The 26,784-nt window shown below is 40.8% G+C and overlaps 3 protein-coding genes across 6 annotated transcripts; all 3 read right to left on the bottom strand.

The window, feature by feature from the left end:
* Positions 1 to 4,452: 4,452 nt before the first annotated feature.
* On the bottom strand, positions 4,453 to 14,029 carry znf740b (zinc finger protein 740b). Of its 3 annotated transcripts, none has more exons than XM_085260181.1 (7): positions 13,925 to 14,028; positions 12,057 to 12,206; positions 11,657 to 11,890; positions 11,355 to 11,483; positions 11,135 to 11,264; positions 8,218 to 8,336; positions 4,453 to 6,623 (listed from the first exon to the last, which is right to left on the bottom strand). In XM_085260181.1, the coding sequence occupies exons 2-7, from the start codon at positions 12,099 to 12,101 to the stop codon at positions 6,474 to 6,476; spliced, it is 807 nt and encodes a 268-aa protein (XP_085116307.1). In that variant the 5' UTR covers positions 12,102 to 12,206; positions 13,925 to 14,028; the 3' UTR covers positions 4,453 to 6,473. The 3 variants fall into 3 exon arrangements, with proteins under 3 accessions (XP_085116307.1, XP_085116308.1, XP_085116309.1); XM_085260182.1 differs by lacking the exon at positions 12,057 to 12,206 and adding an exon at positions 12,511 to 12,529 and having other exon boundaries at positions 13,925 to 13,986; XM_085260183.1 differs by lacking the exon at positions 12,057 to 12,206 and having other exon boundaries at positions 13,925 to 14,029.
* A 234-nt stretch (positions 14,030 to 14,263) lies between these two features.
* Positions 14,264 to 20,964, bottom strand: csad (cysteine sulfinic acid decarboxylase). 2 transcript variants are annotated; one of them, XM_085258977.1, is made up of 14 exons: positions 20,911 to 20,964; positions 20,683 to 20,827; positions 20,479 to 20,605; positions 20,314 to 20,404; positions 19,598 to 19,820; positions 19,402 to 19,481; positions 16,314 to 16,368; positions 16,097 to 16,213; positions 15,946 to 16,010; positions 15,776 to 15,857; positions 15,488 to 15,687; positions 15,204 to 15,255; positions 15,027 to 15,116; positions 14,264 to 14,858 (listed from the first exon to the last, which is right to left on the bottom strand). In XM_085258977.1, the coding sequence occupies exons 2-14, from the start codon at positions 20,812 to 20,814 to the stop codon at positions 14,685 to 14,687; spliced, it is 1,488 nt and encodes a 495-aa protein (XP_085115103.1). In that variant the 5' UTR covers positions 20,815 to 20,827; positions 20,911 to 20,964; the 3' UTR covers positions 14,264 to 14,684. The 2 variants fall into 2 exon arrangements, with proteins under 2 accessions (XP_085115103.1, XP_085115104.1); XM_085258978.1 differs by lacking the exon at positions 20,911 to 20,964 and having other exon boundaries at positions 20,314 to 20,378; positions 20,683 to 20,822.
* Positions 20,965 to 22,354: 1,390 nt separating this feature from the next.
* LOC146550008 (uncharacterized) lies at positions 22,355 to 26,132 on the bottom strand. Its single transcript, XM_085258980.1, has 4 exons — positions 26,027 to 26,132; positions 23,417 to 23,751; positions 23,241 to 23,321; positions 22,355 to 23,160 (listed from the first exon to the last, which is right to left on the bottom strand). The coding sequence occupies exons 2-4, from the start codon at positions 23,730 to 23,732 to the stop codon at positions 22,880 to 22,882; spliced, it is 678 nt and encodes a 225-aa protein (XP_085115106.1). The 5' UTR covers positions 23,733 to 23,751; positions 26,027 to 26,132; the 3' UTR covers positions 22,355 to 22,879.
* Between the last annotated feature and the right edge of the window lie 652 nt (positions 26,133 to 26,784).

Below are 26,784 nucleotides of genomic sequence, written 5' to 3'. Positions count from 1 at the left end.
AGCATATTTTCAGATACTTTCAGATTCATTTTTATTTATCTTTCTGATTGTTGTTAATGCAATTGGCCATTTTACATTGTTTCATTTCATGTCATGACCTATAATGCTGCCACGTCTGCTCCTCGGCAGAGCTAAACCATTTTAACTGCTTAGAGAGGAATAAGAGAAGGATGCTGTTATTACTCTGGGAAGGATGACATGATAGACAAAGCTAGTAGTGTTTTTCTCTACGGTCAACAATGACTAGCAACCAAAAGCTTTCACATAATGTAATAGTTACATACCACAGACTCACTGGTGTGAGAAGATTGAAGGCCTCTTGTGTTAGGCAGGCCACCTGCTGGACCTGCTGCAAGGAGTGAAGGAGAGATGGTAAATCATGAAATCTGAGGTTTTTTGCCTTTGGAGAAACGAGGCAGGCATTTGGCAAAAAAAAGGGGAAAAAGGGGGAAAACCCAACTGTAAAAAGACTGAAAGGCATTTCTTCATTTCTTGGCATTGAGCAGCATACAGGGCGCCCTATATGCTGCTCAATGTATGAGATCATGTATAAGTTGCTATGAGTCACGTTTCGCCCCAGTTCAATACATCTTCATTGTTGTTGAAATATCAAGTTATTAGTCATGCTATTAGCCAATGCTAGCAAGCTTCTTTAGCAAGATGCATCCATAAAATCTATATAATGCAACGACACTCATATTTGCTAATAAAACACTACAGTTTCCCTCAGCAAACCGTAAACACAAACTTTTTAAGCAGTCTACGCTCCACACCAGCCGCACTCATTTTCAGATAAACGATATTAAAGGAAAAGGGTTGTTTTCCTTTAGACTTCCACACGACTGGAAGTCTTTTTGCAAACAAAGATATCCTGACAGAACAACATTTGACTTTTTCTTTGAAAGCACTGTAGCAGATGACCAACATCAGCAGCACATACTGTAGGATATTTGAATTGATATAATTCATTTATTCCTGTTATATTCTTGTTGAAACCAGCGGACGCTTTGCTCTCTTCATCTTTCATTTGATGTGTCCTGGCAGTACTGGACGAGCCTGCCAATTAGGAACTCAGACAAAGTTGTGACTTAACCCTTTTTTGTCAGAGTGGACATTTTTGACTTGACAGGCACAAGTTTTGATTAGAAGCCTTAAAAACACGTTTCATGTGTCCCAGTAAGACACCAGGACCACCAAGACGAGGCTGGTAAATGAAACTCATATAACTGCCAGGCAGTCGAACTGTTTTCATTAACCCCACATCCAGTTTCTCTTATTTAATTAATTGCATATTGCAATGAGGGAATTTAGAAAATTCAGCTCTCAACTTCTGACCGTTCCCGGGGTTCATTTTCACGTATGAATATTCATGATTCGGATCTATCATCGCACACATGGGCTGAATACAAACTTTTCCCTCGTTACCCGTCAGACGGGTGAAAGCTTTCGCTCCTCTTCTCCTCTGTGTTGTATTTTGAGTACTGGGAATGATGTGCCGAGGCTAATTAATCTTGTTGAGTTGCACTAATTAAAAAAGAGTTGGCAGCCATCTAAATATGGGACAATATGAAGCATGACATGACTGAACGTTCCCATTAGAGAGATCGTTTTGAGGTGGGCAGACAACCCCTTTTTAACTTTCACAAGTTACTAGACTTTGTTAACGGTGAGAGTCGTGCACTGGCACCCTATGGACGCCGCTACACCAACTTTGCGTACGTTTTGGAAGCCATTTTGTCCATGGATTGGCATAAGATGGCTGCCTTTGACTAAAAATGTTCGTTTAATTCAGCAATTCTTTATTTCTGCCCCCGCTGAAGTTATCATTTTGGTGCAGGATGCCTTTTGGTTATAACATAAACCAAGAATCGGCTGCATAAATAATTTATTCTTGAATAATAGCTCCTGGTATTAGAGAATATTACAATATTTGGTAATCATTAATAAGTAATGCATTCACACTTTCTTTGCTCGTTGTTTGACAAGAACTTTAGATTAATGTCAGACTCTTTCATGTAATATCAAATAATAACTGAGCGAGTGTGATAAGTCAAATTGATGTTTTTACTCTCAAATGCATGAGAAAGGCAGGGTGCACCAACAGAGTCATGAATTATTGTAATTTAAAGGTCTTTTTTAGCCGTTCTTTACATTTCTGCCGTGGCCCCGTGCTTCTGCGTGAACGTTTTAGGACGTGTTCACTGAGGTGTCACAGAAAATGGGAGTAACCTGGGCAAAGGGATTGAAATTTTAATGATGAGCAGCAGCACCGCACGCTGACAGTCATGGTACGCCTCAGACAGCTTAAATATCAGTGCTAATTAACGCAGAGAGGTGGGCTGTCACACGCATGATGGATGTTCGTAGGGGGCAGATCGTTGCTTTCAACCAACCAGCGATTCCTTTATTAATCAAAGCCTGAGATGAAAAGGCTCTCCCACACCTCGGGGAGAAGGAGATAGCAGGAGCTATTGTTAGGAGGGTTTGAGTCATTTGCAGCAAGCCTGTGATGTGTTTGATCAGAGGGCAACCAAACATTTGTAGGAGACAGTGGCTTTCTGCTGCTGAGCACTTGTTTTCCTAAACCTCTGAACCACCTACGTGATGACACGAGCCCCGGCATACACAGTTAGCTGAGATTTACCGGTTGTTTGGGAGATTTCAGTTTGTCAAGCCTATGTTTTTTTCTGCATCCCTCTGAGGGGAGAGGTGAGCATGTAGAGAACTGGCCATCAGTCTTAAGGAGAGCTCTCCTCCCTGATAGAGTGAGCCAGACTGAGGACGAGGCAGCACTCCCACACTTTACCTCTGGACTGACTCCATGATCAGTCTGTCGTGCAGAGATGATTTCAAACCTAGATGATTTCAGCACTTTGTGCATGAAGATGGAGTGTTATCTCCCCCTCTCTGATCTCCTCCCCATCTACCTCACTTAAGGAGGTCCATTGTTAAGTGCCGGGGGCCTGTGGGTGCTGTAAATCAGTCTGCAGAGGGAGGGGATGTCTCCCATGGGGGAAAGCGCACACTCCCAGCAGCCTTCAGGCTGATCTCATCCTGCCTATCCTAATGCTGTGTAATTAAAGAACTGGTCAATAGCAAAGAAGGTGCTAAAGGGTATGATCTGCACTTCCTATGGTACAACTGATGTAGCAATACCCATGCAGCTCGAATTACAGGGCAGCAGGATGGAAGAAATTCTTCCCCACGCCTCTGTGGCTTTAGCCACAGAGGCGTTTACGTCCATTTGATTGGGTCCTTTGGAAGAAATCTGTTAAACAAATCATCTGTATGAACGACTGTTGTATATTTCACATTTCTTCACTGCAAACTGCAGGTTTTGAAATTTGATTTGCCAACTCTGCTCTGACCAAAAGTGTATTTATGGGAAATTTTACCTTATTTTTACAAGAAGCAGAATTTCCAAGCAGATGATTTACAGAGTTTAACCCCAGATAAGGTTTATGCCACAGCTGCCCTAAACTGAATCAACAATATCGGTAATTACCGAAATCATTAAAAGAAAAACATTTCTGTGATGGTTAATCCACCGGTATGAACGAGCTCTTAAATAATGCTGAAACTTAATTATTGTTATCCATGAATTTTCTATTTGTTTGTTTTACAAAAAATGTAATCTTTGATTTATTTATGACTTCTGAGAGAAGTCCAGTGTGCCGGCTAAAATTTGGGTATAAAAACATGAATTCAGTTTGTTATTCGCCTACCAAATAAAAATAACATTTTTAGCTTAGAAATGGTCCTTTGACATTTTCTATAAAATTTGGTAAAATAATTTAACCGAGGTTTTCTGTTTTTTTCTGACAGATGGCCTGATAAATGTGTTAAACACAGATATGTTTGTATGACATATTCACCAGATAAGGTTCACTGAACACGTCCTCCATTGAGCGTTTACTAAAATACATCCCATAAACTAAAAAAACCCCAAAAACCAAACACTTTTACACAGTGCAGGTACCATCAGTGTCTTTGCATTAGGGAGTTCTGTAAAGACGCACTAAATTATGGCCCAGGTTTTACATGCTTATGTGTAAGAAAACGTTTGCTTGTTGAGTAATTGGTATGTTTGAGATTCGGTGTGTTTGACAGCTGGGTTTCTTGTTGTTCGCCAGCTTCACACTGAAGTCAGAAGAAGCGACGCTTTTGGTGTAAAGGAGGCAGCATTCTTTGAAACAACACACAGAGCACTGTGCTGAGGTTTGTTTCCATTTCCATGAACAGGCTGGGAGGAAACGCTCACATGGTCATGGCTGCCACCTGCTGACATAACTGCTGCATTACTTACACAGATGAACGTAGCAGACTTTACAGACTATCCTTCAAAACTGTTATTAGAAAATCGCCCACGAGCCCTAATTTCCCTCGGGATGAATAAAGTATTCTGATTCTGATTCTGAACCTTTGCTGTAAATATATGACCAATACCACCCGTTTAAAAAGAAACAACTTTATTTTTACTTTGGGCCCAAAACTCCATTCACTACAGTGTGAAACTGACTCGATGTCACTCCTGGCATAACAAAATATAGGGGCTGATAAAATAAAAACAGATAAAGAAAAAAATATTATTTTCCAAACAAATGAACAAAAGATCCTCCAACAAATACATGCAAATGAAAACAAAATATCCTAACTAATCACAGCTGCTGCACTAAAAGGGCAAGTGTGACATTTTCAAACTTTTGTCCTAAAAGCAAGCTTCGTGCTGAGTCACCATGGCCTATTGAGCTATAATAAAGAATAACAATGATCAGACTAAAGGTTAAAACATCATCAAAACTTTGATTTGCCTTTGGAGTTTAGGTCCCATACATGCTATTTTCTAGCCCTAAAACAATTTATAGATATATATATATTAACTTCATAAACAGTAGACAGTCAGCAATGGGCCCAAACTCTTCTCACATATCTAAAAGTCTGACAGAAACAGATCTACCTGTCTATTATTAAAAAAACCTTTCGTCTAAATAATAGTCATCTACAACTGAACTAACATCTGCAGTCCAGTGACTTCACAATATACAGGCCTGAAGTTTCATATTGCCAGTAATCAACATACAAACGACCCTCAAAGTTCCACAACAAAGTACGACTTGTCATCTTCACTGAAGATGCTCAGTGTTAAATGACATGGAACTGCATTTAGATCACACTCAGTCAGGCAAACACACAATTCAGCAGTGAGAATCTGTATAGAGCCAATTTATATTATGACCTAGTTGACCTGGGCCATTCACACAAGTGCTGAAGAAAAAGGTCCCCAGTGCACTCGTGTGAAAAGCCTCGAGCGTTGATCCAGCTGCATTTAAAAAATATTACGAGCATGATTCTGACAATATTTCATAGATATTTAAGTAAGAGTAAACCTAAGGATTTACCAAAATACAATGAAGGGAATAAAAGTCTTAAAGTGAGAACAATCTCTGATCACTGAACAGGAAAAGGCAAGACAGCGGTTTCTAGGAAGGGAGCGTAACCACAATGCATTCATACGGCAGGTCATTTTACAGAAGCACGTCAAGAAAAACCTCATTCTTTGCCACACACGGGTCATCCCTACATCCAGTAAACATCAGCTTCAAAAAAACTGGAGCTCCTCGAAAATCTGTCAGCTGTTAGCCAGTGTAGGTCTTACAATTAGGGCCATATGCCTTTAAAACAAGGTAGAACTCTAAATGGGTTTGCCATGGTACAGATACCATCTATCCAATTCAGCTTTAGTGTTTGTTTTGGTTACCAGTAGGGACGTGTAGTTATTTTTCCAGATGTACAACAGCATGAACAGCAGATTAAAATATTTTGATTAATTTAAGACTTGTGCACAGAAAGAATACGGCACATAAAATAAAAATGTTTGACTAATTTGATGGTTTTTTTCCTCTCCAACAATCTTTAACATTTAGATCAGCGGCATCAAAAAGGTCATTAAATTTAGCTTCACGTGTGTTAGCGACCTACAGTATTTCACTGACTAATCACTTCCTCGAGGCAGCACACAGAAAGCCTGCTGTGACCTTTTGCTTATAAGCTGCAGCCGGTACATAATTAGTAACAAAAGAAACACAAAACAAATAGGACGTTTTAATGCTTCATGGTTTTCTGTCTGTCTACATTAGCGAACCGTTCGTTTGAATTAACAGGCAGAGTTGGGGTTGACTGCAGGCTGAAAGCACGGAAGGTGCTGACTGTCCATGCAGTCACAAATTTTGTGTAATCTTCATTTATTGCCGCAATACGATGTCCGTGACTGCAAATGAGTCCGTTCCCCAATCGCCTTCTTCCTGGATTCTAAAGTGACAGTAGGTTAAAAAACCATAAAAATCCACTATGAGCTGGTGAGAGCAAACTAAAGGTTGGCTGTGGAAAAGTTGGGCTATTTTCAGGTCACCACTCCAAGGTGTGATGTTACTGAGCTGCAGACTGATGTTGGGTCTCTATGTGGAAGTTGAGGGTCAGACAGTCAGACGGTTGCTCGAAGGATGTAGGGGGCTCCATGAGGCCGGATGGGTAGATGAGTCCTGGGAGTACTGGCTTTCCTCTTTGCTCATCCCAACTGTACACAGCCGTCGGTGTCTCAGAAGCCTGTCTGTCCGTGAGAAGTTCTGAAGCAATGCAAACAAACATGTGGGCTTCAGCCAAAGTAGCATTTGAATTAGGGTGGGGTAGTACATTTCCAGCAGTTTTATTTGGGTGATGTCTGTCATTTTTCTGTTGCTCATTTATTGGTGTACCTCCATAAGAATTCCACTTGGTAAATACTTCACTTGTAAAACAGTTGCTAAAGTGGTTCAAGTAGAGATCTGCACACAGAAACTGGCTGAGATTCTGATCAGAATTTAGAATCGAATGCCTTGAAAAGCTTACACTGTCTGGTCGATGCCAAGTGCTGTAGAAAATCTCAATTTCCATTAGGGCTGGGCCATATCATACCGTTCACGGTAATACCGGTATAATGTCGGGCATCGATAAGAAAATGAAATATCGCGATAGAATATGGGTAAAACGCGCATGCGCAGTGCCTTTGTTTTCATACGCATATGGCGGAAAAAGCATGGCGGCGACAGAGAATGAGAAGGGCGAAAGTGGATCGTTGAATGAAACGGACGAACCAGAACTGGTTTGTAAAAATGCTGCAGCTTCAGTGGTGTGGAACTGGTTTAGCTTTCCCCCGTCAGATACACAACAAAGCACTATTTTTGGTAGCGCATGCTAGCGGGCCGTCGTTGTTACCGTGTTGTTTGGAAAATACGTCACACTTAAAATCAATCCTTTGATTTTTCTGAAAGTCGACAGAGCCCCTTATAATCCCGTGTGCCTTATGTATGAACTCTGGTTGTGTTTACTGACCTCGAAACGATTTTATGTGCACAGCGCTGGAAAATCTGTCAAATGTTTTAGTACGACTTTGCTAAGCTACGAACCCGCACAGCTTGATGGGCATTACGGCAATAATAGGCGGAGCCTCGCGGAGTAATACGTACTGTGCTTCAACATAATGTTACCGTATTGTGTGTGTATAACCTCTTTTTAAGTTTTGTGGATGTTATACATGGTTATGCTGAGGATATGTCGGCCAGTTTCCACTGGAAATGCCTTTTGGTTAAACTGTCAGCGAGGAGTTTGCACTGTTACAATTTTATATAACTTTAATGCACATAAACAGCTGCTTGTTTAAGTGAAAATACATAGATTTTTTTTTTTTTGCACGAATAAAGTTGTGGAGTTGTAAAGTATTTTGTCTCGTGTCAATTATATCGTCAGTTACATCGTTATCGGAAATTTTCAAATGTATATCGTGATAAATATTTTTGGTCATATCGCCCTGCTCTAATTTCCATGCACAACCGATTTTAAATATAAAGAGGAGCAAAGATAGATAAATTAGCAGCATATGGCTAGTTTTTCACTTGCACTGCCCACATTACAGATTATGCACCCTAAACATTGTTTGATTGCTTCCTTTAGGCCCCCTCCCTTGGTAATTTTTGTTTTTCCAGCTTAAAACTAAAATATTTCTATTTTGTTTTTCTGTGTTCGTTTTTGTTTCAACACAGCGGGCACATGCAGTGCCATGTCCACCAATACATCTGCAATCCACTGTTGTTGGAGTGATTGAGACAAGCTGAAAATCTCTTAATGCAGGATCTGTTCAAGTACACCAAGTATATTAGTGAAAAAAAAAAAAGTATGAATAACCTGATGGCAGCGATCGCACTGATAAGGCTTTTCTCCGCTGTGCACCCTCTTGTGCCTGTCCAGGTGGTAACGCTGAATGAACCGCATATCACAAGCATCACACGCAAATGGCTTTTCCCCTGGAAAACAAAACAAAACCCACACACGGGGAAAATGAATTTAATCATCGCTGATTTCACAAAAGACATCTAAATCTAAATTACTGCGTTAAAGTCTGGAGACACCTCTTTGATGAGAAAAGGGGTGCAAACAAAAACATAGAAGGCAAAAACACACTTTTGGCAATTCTAATGAGCTTAATAATTGATATTAGATATGACCAGCTTTTTTCAACTGAACTCTCTTAGACAAGCACTCTTGTCATTTCTTTATGCAGTCTTCTTCTTCAAGGACACACAAAGCTCTGCTTTGGATGTTGGCTGCTTTTTGTTCCGTTCGCTGTCAACATGATCCACACTGCGTCAGTAATGTTGAGGCCAATCCGAGACTGACAGTGTTGCATTGTGCGTTTTTTGTGCTTTTACTGCATTGGCTGTCAGTTTGGGATTATTGAAGCCACTACCAATGAGATCATTTTAAGATGGTACTGTATGGTGGATCAAAATCTGATGTTACTTCTCTGCTTTCAAAATTCCATCAATTTTAAGGAGATCTGCAACAGCAGTGACTGAAACGCAGCCCCAAACCATGACAGAGCCTCCACTGTGTGTTAAAGATAGCTTCAGACACTCTGTTGACCTCTCTGTGACCTACTCTGTACATTCTGATGACAATTTGAAACAACAATTTCAAATATGGATTAACTACTCCATAAGTCCTGTTGCCTCTGATTTTCAGTGTAGCTCTTGTTTGATTTGACATATCACAGCATTTTCTCTCCATTCGCCCTCCTAAAGAATCTAATCTCGACACCCAGCCTTCCACCAATTTCACTTCTTGTTCAGCAAACAGTTCAGAGAAGGTTCAGATGCATCTGCCGGGTCCTGTGTCAGGTCTTCGCTGGATTTGTCTTCCATTTTCTTCATGAAATGACTTTCAAACACTGTTCGTATGCTACAGATAGATTTTTAGGACTACCATCTTTTGTTTCCCACTTTTTCAGTTTCCTCATTTTTTTCAGTAAATAGACTTTTTTGGGAAAGACCTGTTTGGTCTAAATACTGTTTTATGCTTGTCAAGCTGTGTCATTACTGGCCTTTTTTAATAGATTCAACTGAAGAAATGGGAACAAATGACATGATTTTAAAGACACTATTTAAATTGGTTCTTTCCTAAGCTGTCTGTTATGTGTAGACATGACAGGGGTTTATTCTTGAGCTAGATGCCCTTTTCATGCTTTAATGATTCATACTCAGTGTTATGTGGCTTAACAAAGGAAAGAAACCCCACCCCTCTGAAAATCAACTATGAGGACTAGGGCTGCCACGATTTGTCGACTAGTCACGATTACGTCGACTATCAAAATCGTCGACGACTGATTTAATAGTCGACGCGTCGTTTGAAGCTTTGTAAGATCCCAAAAGACGCAGGAATAAGTGGCAGGATTTAAGAGTGTAATAACGGACTGAAACAGAAGATGGCAGCACTGCATGTACAAGGATGCCAGCTGCCGTTAAACCCCGAAGAAGAAGAAGAAGAAGCAGCTGTGTCCCAGAATTCATAGCGCGGCCCAGCTCAGTTTCCAACAATGGCGGCAGCTAGTTAGTTTTAATGTTACTCTTATTATTCTTTCTGGGTCACAAAATAAACGTTTAACATATTTTCAGCCGAGAATGTAGCTGTGTAAACCTCAAATATCGGATCAGTTTAGCAGGACACCACATATTTTCAAAAGCGCTCCGACGTTTTCGGAGACGTCTGTTACCCACTAGCTCGATAGCTAGCCGGGGGCTAGGTCACTAGCGCGGTGAGAACACCGGACTCCCGGCAAATTGTTTTCAAACCCACCGCCGTCTTTCGCTACTCAGGTTAAATATATATATGAGTCACTTAGATAAATTAAAAATGTTGTTGTTTGGCTTTTTTTTTTTTTTTTTTTTAGTATTTTATTTGTTCCTGAGTAAATCGGTTTGTCTGAGATTAAAGTTATAGTTTTTACACAGCTGAATAAACGTCAAGCAGACAGCTGATTATCAGAAGTGTGAGATGCTGGAGAATTTACTCCGGTGTCCTGTTATATTTTAGATAGCAAGGAGTTTATTAAACTTCACCGAAACAATCTGCAAATTTCATTAAAATTGAATAAACTATCACCTTGTCTTTATTTTTAGTTAGCACCTTAAAAGCTTAAAGCTGTAAGCTAATGATAGTTATATAAGAGCAGATGCTGCTGGTGCAATAAGCTGTAGTTTTACGTCCAGTGGATGATGATCTGATTAGTCGACTAATCGCATAAATAATCGGTGACTAGTCGACTATCAAAATAATCGTTTGTGGCAGCCCTAATGAGGACTATACTGAAAATGAGTGAAAAAGCATCGATGTCCAAAGAAAAACTTGGAAAGACTGGAGAACTACTGCTCCGCCTTCTATAGCCCATTGTAAAAGATTATAACAAAACGTGGCTCCTCAGAAGCAAATTATAAAGAAAATGATGGCAAGATTTTTTGAACATTACTTTAGTATGAGTCTTATAATTGAGTTACAAATTAGGACCAATGCAGAACTCAGATCAACATACAAACTTAGAAGAAGAAACGTGGAAAAGACACATTTTACAAACTTGTCAACCAACCTCTGAAAATGCATCAAAACTGGTTAAAGGAGCAAATACTAAAAATAAAGGAAGTTGGTGGGTGTTTTTAAGCTTATTCTGAGCAACATCCTCACAAAGACTTACCTAGTTGACATACAAAAAAACATCAAATAAATGAAAAAATAGTCCAATTGAAGTAAAGAGGTGAGGGTAAGTTCTCACCTGTGTGTGTAAGAATATGCCTCTTAAGGTGGTAGCTGCTCCGGAAAGCTCCATAGCAATGATCACAGATGAAGTTCTTCTGGACTTTCAATGAGCTGTCGTCATCCATATCAACTGATGGAACTAAATGCTATAAACGTGAAGACAATTAGATGAAATTAACTTAAGAGCAACAGTCTGTTCACTTTCTAATTTCAGTATAATTTTAACCTTTCTTTACCTCCACTTTTACTTTGTTGGCTAAACCGGATTTTTTGTGTTTCTTCTTGGGCTGCATATTCTGGTTTGCCTGCATGCCCTTTCCCTCAATTATCCTTGATGTATGATAATCTCCATCTTTCCGGATGAGCTTTTGAAAGATGAAAAAACGTGACAACAGGCTTCTGTTAAATGCTGCTTTGCAACCTGTGTACATTTGTCAACCAACGACTTAAATTGGCTTATAAAAGCAAAACTGTGAAATAACATCAGCAGACTTAAAGTGAGTTATTTCTCCATGCAAAATAAAGACGCATCTCTCACCAGGGGTGGGCAGCTCCCAGTTGATGGATGGCCCATGTGGCTGTGATGTGGCTGTCCATGGTGCACCTGGTGGCTGTGGTGGTTCTGGCTATGCTGCGAGTGGGTTTGGTGGCTTTCAGGACTGGTCCTTTGCCCCTGACCCAAGGGTGACATCATCTTCTTTTGGCCTGGGATGTTGTTGGCTTGCATTAGGGCCATGCTGGACAGCACTGCCTCGCAGCCCAGCAACCCAGCCTGACAATACAAGCAAAATGTCGTTTTGAAAAAGAGGAGATTGCAGGACTCCTCACGCAGCGAGGCATCAGAAGGAAGGAGAGGGGGACTGAACAATGGGAGTAACGGATACATGCATACGATAAAACCATGATCGTGATCTTGAGATGAAGAGACTTCCACTGACCCATTTCATATGGTCTCGAACAGAATTGCTGGAATGGTGTGTCATCGCCGTGCTTTGAATGCGTGTGTGTTTGTGGGGACAGAGGGGCTTCACTCGGGATGAGGGGTGACAGATGAGACTACACCCTCCAAAATCATCAGGGGCAAAAGTCTGAAAATAAAGGCATATGCATATATGACTAAAAATGTATGTGCAGCTTTAATACGTGCTGTCTATCAGACAGGAAAGCACCAGTTGCTCGGTACATGGCTGACAGAAAACACAACAATAAAAGGTAAAATGAGAAAAATGATGGAGATGAGGAAAAAGCTCGTTATGCACAATGCAACTGTGTAAATAATTCATTAACCAAACAAATCCTTCAATGACAATAGCCGGTAGTTGAATATAGAAATGATGCTTCTTTTTAAATGGTTTGCAATGCACTTTAGTCCAAGTGTAATGAAACACACACCTGTATCTACCTCATACAGCTGCAGTAATAAAAAAAAACATCCTAAATGAAGCAGGAATTTGTTTGAAAGTCTTTTTCATGCACATGACAGAGAAAATTAGAAATCACATTACAAACACGTTAAATCAGTGTGGATTTTTAAATAATTACATTTATCAAAATATGTTTAAATCTGATTATGTTTGGTGTGTTTGTGAGAATTAATATCAGCGGATGTTTTAAAATGAATTTTAAAATAACAAGATATAAGTATTAGTCTTGAAAACCCTACACACAAATGTGGCTATTAAATCAAATCACTTTTATTGTCACATCACATGTGCAGGTACACTGGTACAGTACATGTGAGTGAAATTCTTGTGTGCGAGCTTCACAAGCAACAGAGTTGTGCAAAAATACAGTAACGTAAAACAAGCAAAATATAAGAATGGCTAAATCTGAGACTAATAAATATATGTACAATATATAATAGTATATGCATTACTGATTACAAAGGCTATGAATGACGCTGCTTCTGTCATACATGTAAAGGCCATAAATACTGTAAAAACCAAGCTACTAGGAGGTCGGTATAGCTCATTGGGTTTGGGGGGGTATATGTATATGCAGTGGCTTAGGTTCCAGTCTGCCTTGAACCCTGTGTGCTGTCCTGCTCTCTTACCCTCCTTTCTTGTCTGTTCTACCTGCATTTAATACTCGTGTATTAGATAATAAAATACATACAGCAGCTTCCCAGTCAGGTCAAAAGCTGGTGCTAGAAGTACTTAAATGATGAATGCATACAAACATGCACAATAAATGGCACGATTACTGCATGATCTATTATGGTAATGTAAAGGGGGCTGTTTCGACGACCCAAACCCACCCATACAGAAAACTCCATAATACGGGCAGAGATTTTTATTTTAATTGATTCGACCACATCTATTATTGGAAAACGCTTTGTTTTGCGATTCATTTGTAAGCTGGTGGGTTTATTCTCTGATCGATCTTACAAAGATCAAACAGTTAGCAGCAGTTAGCTAGCAACGTATCCCAGCTTTTTTGGGGGGGGGGAGAGAAAGTAAGAGGTTTATTTTTCCGCTGGGGTCACGGGACACGGGACAGACAGCTTTGTGTATTTCCGCGGGGGTCTGTATGAAAGTGTGCCGCACGCTGAGAGTCCCCGCTGAATGAAGCGAAAGCAGAAAGCAGCTAGCCAGCCCGGAGTTGGATTTTGGGACAACTCTTGTGTGAGTGAGCGCCCACCCCACCCCCCGCCCCGGACAGCACAACAACAGGCAGGGCGTGCAGGCTCCGCGCCGACCTCAAAATAACGCCGCCCTCGCGAGCTACAACTGCTCCAAACACACGGGCACCAGAACTAAAACGTGTACAGAGCCGCGAGCGACGTGCTGCACACTCGACCGCTTACCTTTCGCTTTTCACAGTGCTGAAGATTAATATTTCTTGTCGCACTTCCAATTTTTTCTCAGTTTACAAACACTGACAGGAAACACCACCGGAAGTGCTCCCCGGGGAGAGTCCTGATTGGTCGTACGCCAAGACACGTGACCGAAGCGGAGTGACCCAGATTTGCGGCCATAACTGTAAGGTGTGCTGCAGAAGTTTTGTTTAAAGGCTTTGTGTCTGGCAGACTTTATAAATATTACATTTTGACTGAGAATACTATTTCTACACAAAGAAAGTAATTTTTTTGCTTAAACCTAACCAAATAATTGAATAATTAATCCATTACAAGACCAAACGCAGGTTCTCAGAGGTGACGATTTGTTTTATTGTTTGTTTTACATTACACTTACAGAAAGACATTGTGACCCTGAACTGTTTTTCTGAGTAAAAACAAAAAACAAAACAAAAGCTCCCAATCACTTTTCTTGGAATCAATTAAAAAAAAAAATCAGTAATTAGTTAGGTATAAAATGTAAAGGGTAGGCATTCTCCAAAAATGTTTTAAACTCCTTTACAATAAAGAACATGGTGATATAAAGTTTGTAATACCAAGTAACCTTTATTTATTTATTTATTTATTTAACAGCTGTTGGAATCTAGGAAATCAGATATTGAAATGAACACAATTTGACTTGTTTGTTGTTATTTGTAAAATTACAATGACCAGCATTAAACGCACAATCACATTTTCTGAAGGGCAAGGTGTTCACTTATGGGCTTTGTCACAGGTCCTTTCCAAGTCTTTCAATTTCATCAAGGAAGAAGTCCATGTCTTTCTGGGACAGTAGGGGAGAGAATACAGTCACACGGAAAAAGTTGACCTTGTTTCCCAAAGGCTGGTAGCCGACCATCATAGTGCCTTGCTTCATCATACATTCCTTGATGACAGGAGCTACCTTTTAGCAAGAAAACAATACACAGAATTAACTGTACATTTCAGATAATGGGCACACTACAAAAAATGAAGATGCCACATCTAAGTACATGTCAATATGTGTGCAACGGAAGGAATAAAATATCTCAAATGTGGCGGCTAATTCTTATTCAGCAACAGACAAACTTACTTTTGCCAGTTTCTCCTGGTAATCTTCAGTTCCTTCCTTCCCTCTCAAACTCGGTGGTATGAACCAGAAGCAGACATTCACAAACTCTGGCTGTCCGCAGAGACAAATGCAAGCATGGTAATGACATTTTGCAGGTAAAAAACTCAGGTATGCTTTATGAAAAATGTATGAAATTACCATGCTCAAAAGCTGGAACCCCTCTCTTTTCTTCATCTGCTCCACCAGATATCTGCAAGAGAAAAATTTAGCAAAAGACCCAAAAAGTAACCATATTTAAAAAAAAAAAAAATCATATTTCTAACATATTAGACATAATTTATTAGTTAGTGAAAACCAAGAGAAAGACAACTGGTTTCAAGGGGTCTTAACTGGATGTGTAAGGCTGATCTTCTGTTAGAATGAGACAAATCTGACTTTACGACTTTACTTGAAGCTCGCCCTGTGACACATCCTTTATTTACCTTGCATGAATAAAAGCCTTGTCTACACGCTCTTCTAAGCCCATGGAGCCAACAGCTTTCCACATCAACCACAGCTTCAGACAGTCCACCTTGCGGCTGCATTGCACAGACTTATCCCCAATGTCCAGGTTCACATCGTAGAACTTATCTTGCTGGAAGAGGTATGTGGCATTGGCACTGTGGCACTGCTTCAACAAATTCTGGAACAAAGTCAATGATTGTCAAAAAACGTACAAACCCAAACTTTATGATTATTAATTCTGCAGCCTTTAAATTGTGAAGCCAAACCGTGGTGTCCTTCAGGAGTAAAGCAGAACACTGCAGGCCAGCCACCAGCATCTTGTGGGGATTCCATGCTACTGAATTTGCTCTTGTTATACACAGAAACAAACTCTAATCAACATCACAGCCTTACACTGTATCTCCACTCATGTACAAGCTCATGTACATTTTAATACCTGTCAACTCCTTTCATCAGATGTCTGTGTTTCTTAGAAAAAAGCACGCTCCCTCCCCAGCAAGCCTGACAAAAAAAAGATAAAAGATTCTCACAAGGTTCACAAAACCAAGTCTCGTCAACACACATCAGTCTTCCACAAGTGCACTCACATCTACATGCATCCACAGCTTGTGTTTATCACAAATATCAGCTATGTGATCCAGCGGGTCAAACACACCCTGCACTGTGGTCCCTGACATGCAGCTTACAAGAAATGGGACTGCACCCTAATGGAAAACACACAAAAATACAATTAGAGTCAGGAGATGATGATTAAAAGCTACATGTTACATTTGATGAAAACTAGCTAAACATCAGCAAATCTACCTGAGATTTGGACAGCTCTATTTTTTCATCCAGATCCTCTGGAATCAGACGACCTCTGCAGCACAAGAGACAGCATTTAATTAGATGAAAGGTATTATTTTTACTTGGCACAACTCCAGGTTACAATAGATCAAGGTGTAACAATTATTTCAATACAGAACATGAATCTATTATTTACAGCCCCAATCAAAAGTTTAAGATCACTTGAAAAATGGCAACTCTGTTGTGCCTGAAAACGGCCTGTTTCATTTTAAGCGTTGTTTTCAATATTTTGAAATTGCTTTGTCTCACTCCCATTTCTTCTTGTTGCACTTTGAAGCTCTACTTGGAACCTTGTTAAAATCCGACCATGCAAAATATGATTTTTTTGGCCATTTTTCTAGTGTTCTTAAACTTTTTATCGGGACTGTATTTTGAATAATTATTGAGTCTATAGAAAAGGTCATATAACATCTGCAAGTTGAGTTTTATGAGCATTCGTTTTGCAATTGTATAAATTAAGGACAGAAGAAAATTCAATTTCTTTAATGCTCAATATTCTTTCAGCGGGCAACTGATAACTAACAAGTCATCCAAAGCATCCAAGATGGCAGCGCACACGGACGCAGCAGCTTCAGCCTCTCCAATTAGGCGTTTTTCTTTCTGCAACGCAAAACTTACCTACAGTCATCTGGAATTATGCAACATCGGCTATAACAGCCAGATCCCCGTTACCAGTGATTATCAGAGGATCAACAACATCCCCCCGGAGATAGCGAGAACACCGGGCGCTCCGTGGATTGTTATCGGCTCTGCCAAGCAACCCAGGCGGCGGACAGGACGCAAAAAAAAGCGGGGCTGCCGGTCAGGCGTGCGAGCCAGGCTAAAGAAGCAGCCTTTTAAACCACCGCTTCCAAGCATCTTCCTGACCAACGCACGCTCGATCGTCAACAAAACAGACGAAGTGAACCCACTTCTCCCCGCACAGCCACTCGTCCGCGACTGTTGTGCCTTGGTCGTCACAGAGACGTGGCCACAAGAGGAAATTCCCGACGCCTCGATGCAACTAGCGGGCCGCACAATGCACCGCAGCGACGGAAAGGCTACAGCAGGTGAAAGCAGAGGTGGAGGTTTGTGCATTTACACACATAACAACTGGTGCACAAACACCAAGATAATCACCACAGTCTGCTCCCCGGACATAGAGACGATGTCTGTCGTGTGCAGACCCTTTTACTTGCCTAGAGAACTGCCTGTAGTGCTAATCACAGCAGTCTACATACCTCCAAACGCTAATGTTAGCTCAGCCCTGGCCCACCTGCACGACTCGATCTCTGAACAGCAACGGAGATATCCAGAGGGAGTACACATCATCGCAGGGGATTTCAACAAAGTGTGCTTAACAACCGTGCTGCCTGCATTTGTTCAACATGTGACATGCCCTATGAGAGGGAATAACACACATGTTTACTCAAATATCAACCAGGCCTACAGATCTGTTCCCCTCCCACACCTGAGCATGTCCGACCACCTCTCTCTGCTTGTTGTCCCCTTATACACACCACTCAGTAAAAGGACAAAGCCCACAATCAGAACTATTAGCACCATTTCTGAGGAAGCTCTGGCTCAGCTGCAGGACTGTTTTGCCCTCACAGAGTGGAGTGTCTTTGAACATGACGACCTAGAGACTCACACAGCTGCAGTGCTGTGTTACATCATGTATTGCATTGACACTGTCACCACGGAAAAGCGGTTCCGCGTCTACCCCAACCAAAAACCCTGGATGTCGAGTAAGGTTCAGGCATTGTTAAAGGCACGTAACTCTGCATACAAATCTGGGGACCAGAATATGTACAGAAGAGCAAAAGCAGACCTTAAAAAAGGCATCAGAGCAGCAAAACTGGACTATTCGAGTAGACTGTCAGATCAGCTCTCAGATAACGACCCCAGAAAGGTATGGGAGGGCCTGAAACACTTCACCAATTACAAAGGCAGTGGGACAAATGCAGATAACATGGACATCTCATTAGCAGAAGAACTAAATAACTTATTTGCCCACTTCCAGAGAACTGTAGACACCCCTACCATGCACACTGCCCTGCCCATAGCCTCTGATCACAGCCCACACACATTTACCCTCCAAGAACTCCAGGTTCACAGTTTGTTCAGAGCAGTAAATCAGAGGAGAGCTGCTGGCCCTGACGGAATACCTGGGAGAGTGCTCAAAGTCTGCGCTGACCAGCTGGCTCCTGTGTTCACCAGACTATTCAACCTCTCCCTGTTACACTGTCCCTCACTGGCTGAAATCTGAAACAAAAGTCCCAGTCTCCAAGTCCACCATGCTCAGTGGCCTCAATGATTACAGACCCATTGCACTGACACCTGAGTTTGCAAAGTGTTTAGAGAAGCTGGTCCTATAGCTCATTAAGGACTGCCTCCCACCCAGCTTTGGTCCACCGAGGATATAATTTCCACTGCCCTCCATTCTGTTCTGCATCACCTGGAGAATCCTGGGACTTCAGCGACGATGCTCTTCATTGATTTCGCTCGGCTTTCAATACCATCACCCCAGACACTCTTGGACTACAAACACATCCGCCTTAGTGAAGAAAGCCCAGCAGCGCCTCCATTTCTTGAGGGTCCTGAGATGGAACAGGCTGCAGACTAGTGTCTTTCTACCGAGCCACAATTGAGAGTGTGCTGGTGCACACTGAAGAGACTCCAGAGGGTCATCAGAACTGCAGAGAAGGTGATCGGCTGTCCACTCCCCTCCCTGGACTCCATTGCCACCTCTAGATGTTTCTCTAGAGGCATGGCAATTATAAAGACCAACTTCGTCCTAACCACCACCAATTCAACATCCTGTCCTCTGGAAAGTGGTTCAGATCCATCAGGTGCAAAACATACAGACTAAAGAACAGCTTTACAGGGTTCTTATTATGATGCCCATGTATACACCCCCAACAGTGAATAATGTAACTAATACATTGTGTATATAGTGTTTTTATATTCTTCTTTATATATTTCTTTACTTTTGCACCTTTGTGGTCTTGCTACCTACTTTCTCTGTGCAAGCAACTGTACAGTGACAATAAAAAAGTTCAATTACCTGTCGTCCACTTTCACAAAGATGACGTTGTCCAAACCAATCCCCAGAAATGCAGCGCCTTTCTTTACAGAGTAATGGCTCTGAAAAAACAGAAGTATGTCTGTTTCAACAGTGTCATGAAGTTAGAAATAAACCTGATGAAGCTTCCATTGCATCAACAATACACCTTGACAAACAGGTGAACAGTCGCCCTCACCTCTGGAGATGTAAAGATGCTTAGCCGTGGGAGAGCCCACACCCCCTGGCTTTTGACCTCTGGGAAGCGTTGATAGCGTGCGAGGTTCATGGCATACATGTTGGAGGTTGAGCCCCCCGGACAGAAAATCCCATCACCCTCTGGCCAACCAACCAGCTGACGTAGGCCCCTGAGGACCTCGTTCTCCATCAGCACAAAGACTGGGGCTGCCTCATAGGTGAAGCTGCAGTTGTCACAGAAAACGTCTGATCATGTTATTTGCTGGATTAGCCTCGTCTTCATTTTATCTTTCAGTTTGTAAATCTCTGCAGTGCTGCTCTATGAGTCAGGAAACCTTCCTTGCTTACGAACCAATATATAAAAAACCCACAACATTGTGAAATATGTCATCAGCATTGGTGCCAAGAAGCACCACTCAAACAGTGCACCCAAACATCCTTTTGAAACACTTTGACTTTATATTTTTGCACATGCTTTCTAATAAATTCGGTTTATTAAACACTGATACACTAAAAATATGCAAAATACCTAAAATAACCTCACTGTTGGAGGTTATTCTTTCTGCTTATTCCTATTTCTAGAGTATTTCTACAGTTTGCTACCAAAGCAGAAACTCTGATCTCCTTTGATCAGTGCCTAACACATTTTATTGTTCAATATTCTTACAGGCTTAACCTTCCATCCCCTCAATATTTATCTTATCTGCTCCTTCTTACAGATTAGTGTTGAGAGCCTCAGTGAGGAATCTTCCAGCCAAGGAATGATAGTCCACCCCACCGTACTGTTGATTAAAAAAATGTGGGTGACCTGAAATTAACAAAAGAAATAGTCCCTTCAAGATCGGACAAGTGCCTGTTTGTTTAGCTCATTTTTCTACTTACTTGTTTTAACGCTGTACTTGGCAACATCTCTTACTCTCTGGAGGAGCTTGTCCCGTGGCTCTCCTGTCTCTCTCACCCCCAAATCCAGGAGCAGAGCCAGCTCCTCGGGCTCTTTCCACTCACAAACCTGCACGAGGAAAGTGTGGATTATGAAGTTTGTTAGCTACCGCAGACAGGGAAACTATTTTGTGCTTCACAAGATACCTTCTGTTTGACATCAGTGCCATTGGAGAGCACTTCCTCCATAATAATTTTGAAGGCTTCATTTAAGAAGAACTGGCCTTCAGCATGGTCAATGAGAGGCTCATTCAGGTCACGGAGACTAGCTTGTTCCATTATCTCTTATGTGCTGTTTAAAAAAAACATGAATACTTTTAAATTCAAAAGGTGTGATAAGAAACAGACACATGGTGCAAACTTCATACTACTAACCTGAGAATGGAGACGGGTTTGTGCTGCTCTGAAACCAGACTGCAGAAAATGGCTACAAAGCAAAGGTAAGGTGGCAAAAGAGGGAGGGAGGCAACCTTTGTCCCACACTTCTAGTTAATGTTATCTGAGCTGAGAAAAGACAATGGGGCACACACATACACTCAACTGTGATTTATGGGCTCACAAAAGTTCATTTTTAGAAGGTCAATATGCTTTAGTAAGTCATAAGTCATGTATAGCACTTTAATGGATAAAACTTTTGTGGATTCATGAAATGATTCTCATCAGTTCACAACAAAGAGCATCAGATTAGCTTGTGGGTGAACATTGTTAAAGGCAGTCGTTTTACTGTGATGAGTTATGGAGTGTTATGCAATAGAGGCTGTATATCTGCTCTGATATGCATGAGAAGGTAAATGAATCTTAAAAGACACAAGTCAGCCTCTACAGAAACTCTATGAAACATCAATGCAGGAGCAAAGCGATTCCCAGATTGCTCAGACAGAAAACCTTCATAGTTTTACAGAAAAGAACTCCTAGGATTGCTTTGTTCCCAGTTATGGCTTCTTTTCTTCTTCCAGCTGTGATTTTTATTTATTTACCTTTTTAATGAGCAGCAACAGCTAATGTTTAGGAGAAGTTTGCAGCTAGTCAAGGACGAATGTACGGTCATCAGCCACCTCAATAGGTACACCCGTTCAACTGTTCGTCAATGCAAATGTCAGCCAATCAAAAGGCAGCAACTCAATGCATTTATGCACAAATGGTAAATGGCCTGTATTTGTATAGCGCTTTTACTCAGTCCCTAAGGACCCCAAAATTCAGTCATTCACCCATCCACACACACATTCACACACTGGCGATAGCAAGCTACATTGTAGCCACAGCTGCCCTGGGGCGCACTGACAAAGACATGTTCGAGGTGAACTGTTAAAGTTCAAATTGAACAACAGGAGGACAAAAGATGATTTAAGTGACTTTGAGCATGACGTGGATGTTGGTGCTAGACGGGCCGGTCAGAGTATTTCAGAAGCTGCTGCTGTACTGGGAGTTTCCACCACGACCAGGGTTTACAGAGATTGGTGCAAAATGAGAAAATATCTGGTTCTATGGGTAAAACAGCACTGAGAAAAATGTAACTGATGTAATCAACACGTACCAGTGGGGTGACAGCATTACCCCATCATTCTTTTACGGCTGAGGGGTAAAAAAGCAAAAAAAAAAAAAAAAGGATTTCTATAGTCTCTTATGTTTCTGGGACATTCAGTGATGCTTTCGTCTGTGGCTGAACTTGCTGATCTGGTTACTCTGGTGATTAAATTCAAATACCAAAAAAACCCCCAAACATTTACACACCAGTTTATCAGCCTTCAACTCGATTTCACACCATTTTCTGTCCAGTCACCTGTGCCCCATTTGCAGTGGCTCAATTCTTAAACACTGGTTAAAAAATAAAAAATTGTTTATTTTATGGCAGTTGAACGAATAATACAATTACAAAGAGTTATTTCAAGTGGTACTAAGGTTCTCCTGCTTCTGTCCTTTGCAGATGTTTTCCATGAAAGAGTTTTGAAAATGTTCTTTTCTCTGCTGCTTCATGTGGACCGCTGAGCTTCATCCCTAAGATGAATAATCCCAACATAAAAAGAAAATACCGTTCAAATGAAGTAAGTACAGCTTGCTTTTCATTATCTTCTCAAATGAAAGGTGAATAAAAATCATACTACATATACCACAACAGAAAACAGACATAAAAGCAACTCTTGTAAGAGATTTCATGAAACTTCTGGCAAAACTTCTATGACTTTCCTACGATAACTGTTAATGCATCATTTAAAAATGTACAGTATAAAGTACAGTAGTGCTAAATGCAGAGTAGTAAACAATAAAATCTTGTTCTTGTTTAAGCCCTGATATTTATGATCTGACTTGTCAGTAAAAACATTTCCTTTATACTCCAAGCAAGTAATCAGTCAGTCTTCAACAGGAAGTCGATGCTTTCAGGTGGCAACATCCACTCTCCCTGACTGAGAAGTGAATGCAGTTGAGTGGGTGTGGCTTTTTCCCTCTGTGAGTTACGCCAGTGACGCAGCATGGCAAAGACTCGCTCCACATGGAGATTATGGTCCTCTTCAATTTGCTCCAGTTTTACAGATGAGATTTCCAGAGCTTCTCTGCCAATCGCCCTCCAAGATTTGCCGATGGTACGGGCCACAGACATCAGCTGTTTCTCACTCACCATGCCAGAGCCTGTGGGATGAGGCCGTTAAAGTATGTGACTGTTTTACAGAGTTTGACAGTGGAATATATTTCAGTGCATTGCCACTCACCATTGTTGCAGATCCTTTTGTTTGGAATGACATCTGGTATCTCAGGCGCTTGTTTTCTTTTTTCTGAGGTTTCTTTCCCCCCTTGGAAGTGAAAAAAAAATCTTTATATTTATAGATCAGAAATAGAAATCTAACTGGAATAAAAGATTGCTGAAAACGAGCAAATTTTAACCTACCCGAGGACCGTGTGTTGACTTTCAGTTTGTTAATAAAGTCAAGCCTTGGGAAGGTTTCTTGCAAGGCGTTATCCTTGAAAAGCTCCAGTAGTTCTTTTGCTGCTTCGGGACCTCTCTGTATGACGTGATCCAAAAGCTCTGTCACTTTTTCACTAGGAGTGCGGCAAGATTTCACGTGCTGGTAGGCGTGAAGAGGCAGCAGACGGCGAGCATCTGCATGCTGGAGTACAAAGTCAGGATCGGCACTTAGGATTTCTATAAGCTTTGGCTTCTGACTTCTGAGTAGCTGGATTTCCTCTCCTGATTCCTCAGCCATGACTGATTTAAATCAACTCCTGGCAAAACAAGTTGATGAAGACCTCTTTTAATAAAAGTATATGTGACATGTCCAACAAACTCAACCAAAAACCTTTTGACTAAATTAAACTTTCAAAAAAGTAAACAGCTCCAACATCCATCCATTCTCCAACATTTCTAGTGGTAATAATTGTAGCTGTGACGCTATTCTGCTAAATGTGCTGCAGACAGCAGGGAGTGTATTGGAACCAGAGTCAGGGTCCCTCTGCTGGTCAAATAGGCAATGACAGCATGTCTACATTCCCACAAGCATTCATTGCCTTCTCATTATTTTAAAAACAAAGACAAAGAGTTTTCAAGTTGCTGCATGACCGATAGCATGTGCATCAATGCTTATATATCTGTTCTAAGCCAATACTAGCCAATGACATTGCTCACTTGATATATATCTATCAGGCTCTAATGCAACACTTAATTGTCCTGCACATGCCTGCATAATCACTGCTAAACATATTCCTGGCTGCCTTTTAATTTACGTGGCTATGGAAAAATGTGATATTCTCACATTTATTTTAATGACTCATTCAAGTCTCTCCAATAATCCAGTGGATGAAGAATGTACAATGGGAAATATTCAAGACTGTTTAAGATATCTAATAAATAAATGTTTCAATTTTGCAGCTACTTTTTTAGTATATAAAACTGTAACATTTAACATAAATTAACATGTAATATGTAACATAATATGTTATAACGTGTTGAAAACCACAATCTCTGATGACAACCTCTGACAAAATAAACTCACCGGCCACTTCACTGGGTATACTTGTGTGACTGATCCTTAACTCAAATATTTAATTAGCCAATGATATGGTAGAAACTCAGTGTATTTAGGTATGTAGATACAGTCAAATTCAACCTCAGAACAGGGAAGAAAGTTTGGGATTTTCCCACAAATCCATGTTACATTCCTCTAAAAGTCGAGGGGATGCAGGGAAGTAACAAAAAGTATCTAGGTTGGGGCAAAAAAAGAGACAAGGAGGCAAAAATATAGATGAAATAGTTTTTTTTTTTTAAATTAATAACTATACTAAAGAAGACAGACAAGTCACTATATGCATCAAAAGATTTAATGCATAAGAGCACATCAAAAAGGTTAAATGGTTAAAAATGTCCTCTGCTCCACAGAGCAGGCATAAGCAGTTAAGCCATACGCAACTCAGCTCACTACAAAGGCTCTCCAGGACTGGAGCTCACCTGATCCCTGATCTTAAGTACTCAACGCCTAATTGTTGAATAGAAAGGACAGCAGAGAAAGGGCAGCATCTACGGCTGGAAAGAGAGCAAGTCATGCCCAGCCATGGCCCTAACAAGCCATCTTTAGAATTTACAGAGAAAGATCAGAAACAGAGAAAGTATCACGTGAGTGGCAGTTCTCAGAGATTAAAATACCCATTTGCATCGGGTCATTGAAATGATTTAATAGAAGACTATAAAACATTGCCTGATCTGATGAGTCTCAATTTCTGCTGCGACATTTGGATGGTAGGTTGAGAATTTGGCAAAAAGACAATAAATGATGAATTTAGGCACCTTGTAGTGGTGGAGAGCCTACCTATACAACATCTCAAACTGGTTAGTTGAACATGTCAATGAGTTCACAGTACCCAAACGGCCACCAAAGTCACCAGATCTCAATCAAACAGATCACCTTTGGGACGTGGCAGAATAGGAGAGATGCATCATGGATACGCGGCAACTGTGTGACGCCATCACGTCATTATGGACCAAAATCTCTGAGGAATGTTTCAGCACCTTGTTGAATCAATGATACGAGGGGATCCCACCCACTGCTAATGAAGTGAGTGGTGAGTATTTCACACTGTGATACACGGGAGTTGAATAGTGCTTATCTTATCTTATCTGTAGCTTCGGACATGAAGAAAATTAAGTGGCATTAATATTTTTTTCAGTTCAAGCATAGACCAGTAACTGTAACTGTAGCATTGTTCAAATAAGCGTTAATACTGATGTACACAGATCAGAAATCACAGCACGTGCACAATCACTGATCAACTTTTTTTCTTTGCCTACGTGACACGACCACGTGCTTACAGAGTTTATTACTTTCAGTGCGTGAAGGACGCAAAGCCTTTGTTCTACATCCAGCACTTCAATTCGAAACCCCTTTAATCTCTGCACTTCCTGGGTTTGTGTGGCATCTGTGGTCGATCACTTCCAGATGCGCTTTACAGACTCGCTTTCATGCCCCAAGCAGGCTACAGGCGGAACGTATTTGTGCTTTTCTCTTACCATTTAATGCAACAGCCCCAATAACACAGATGATAAACAAACGCAGCGTCACAAGTTCACCATCGCTTCTTTTCTCCCGCTGCTTTTCCTTCCTTATTTTATCCGGTCAAATCATTTCCGGTTATTTCTTTCACTAGCATTTTATTTCTGTTTGCTTCCATCCAGTGGGTGGATGATTTAACTGCAGGAAACCGCCCCAGCTCTGAGCATTTAGCGTCACCTGGTGGAGATGCTTACACATTGCACTGCAGTGACAGAAGTGTTCTATAATCTTAAATTATACTTAATTAAAAAAAAGTATATAAGACTTTATTATGAAACAGAGACATTTCAATAAATACAAAAAGAAGTGACTAAAAGAATTATATGGGAGGCATAAAAAAAACCTCAGGTTATTAAGGAGAATAAGGCAAAATTTGCACAAAAAACTCTGCAGCTTTAAAAGCTCTAGATTTTCTATGTTATAAAGAATAATGGCTATAAAAACGATATACACAGCCACTGCATATGCACAATGCAACACAAAGCAACAGAACTTAAAGTGGATATAAATAATGCAGCATGTCTAATGATAATTTCTTTAGTACAAAAATGAAAAGCAGCAGGGGAGGACAAAATATGTATGTTTAGTTTATTTTGTTTCTTTAAAATTAGCTCAAATTCTGTGGCCAGAAAAACAAAATACACTCACTGCAGCTAAACTGTAAACTAAATAGCTTCTCCACCTGGGCGCCTCCTCAGAGCAAGAATCTCTAACT

Source organism: Mchenga conophoros, linkage group LG20 (assembly GCF_057382185.1).
Source record: "Mchenga conophoros isolate Kocher_MC1m ecotype Shallow Benthic linkage group LG20, M_conophoros_male_GT1.1, whole genome shotgun sequence".
NCBI classification, from domain to species: Eukaryota; Metazoa; Chordata; class Actinopteri; order Cichliformes; family Cichlidae; genus Mchenga; species Mchenga conophoros.
Note: the sequence above shows the minus strand (reverse complement) of the source record. Positions and strands in the feature narration are given on the sequence as shown.

Bases quoted from the DNA above. Each gene is read 5' to 3' on its own strand.
- znf740b (XM_085260181.1), bottom strand. From the start codon at position 12,101: ATGACACACCATTCCAGCAATTCTGTTCGAGACCATATGAAATGG. The intron at 11,891-12,056 runs GTCAGTGGAAGT...TTGTATTGTCAG, and splicing joins TTCGAGACCATATGAAATGG to GCTGGGTTGCTGGGCTGCGA. The intron at 8,337-11,134 runs GTGAGAACTTAC...TTTGTTTTCCAG, and splicing joins GCATATTCTTACACACACAG to GGGAAAAGCCATTTGCGTGT.
- csad (XM_085258977.1), bottom strand. From the start codon at position 20,814: ATGGAACAAGCTAGTCTCCGTGACCTGAATGAGCCTCTCATTGACCAT. The intron at 19,821-20,313 runs GTAAGAAGGAGC...TGACAACTGCAG, and splicing joins GAGGCTCTCAACACTAATCT to CTTCACCTATGAGGCAGCCC. The intron at 14,859-15,026 runs GTAAGTTTGTCT...TCTTGCTAAAAG, and splicing joins ACCAGGAGAAACTGGCAAAA to GTAGCTCCTGTCATCAAGGA.
- LOC146550008 (XM_085258980.1), bottom strand. From the start codon at position 23,732: ATGGCTGAGGAATCAGGAGAGGAAATCCAGCTACTCAGAAGTCAGAAG. The intron at 23,322-23,416 runs GTAGGTTAAAAT...TTCACTTCCAAG, and splicing joins AGTCAACACACGGTCCTCGG to GGGGGAAAGAAACCTCAGAA. The intron at 23,161-23,240 runs GTGAGTGGCAAT...CTCATCCCACAG, and splicing joins CAAAAGGATCTGCAACAATG to GCTCTGGCATGGTGAGTGAG.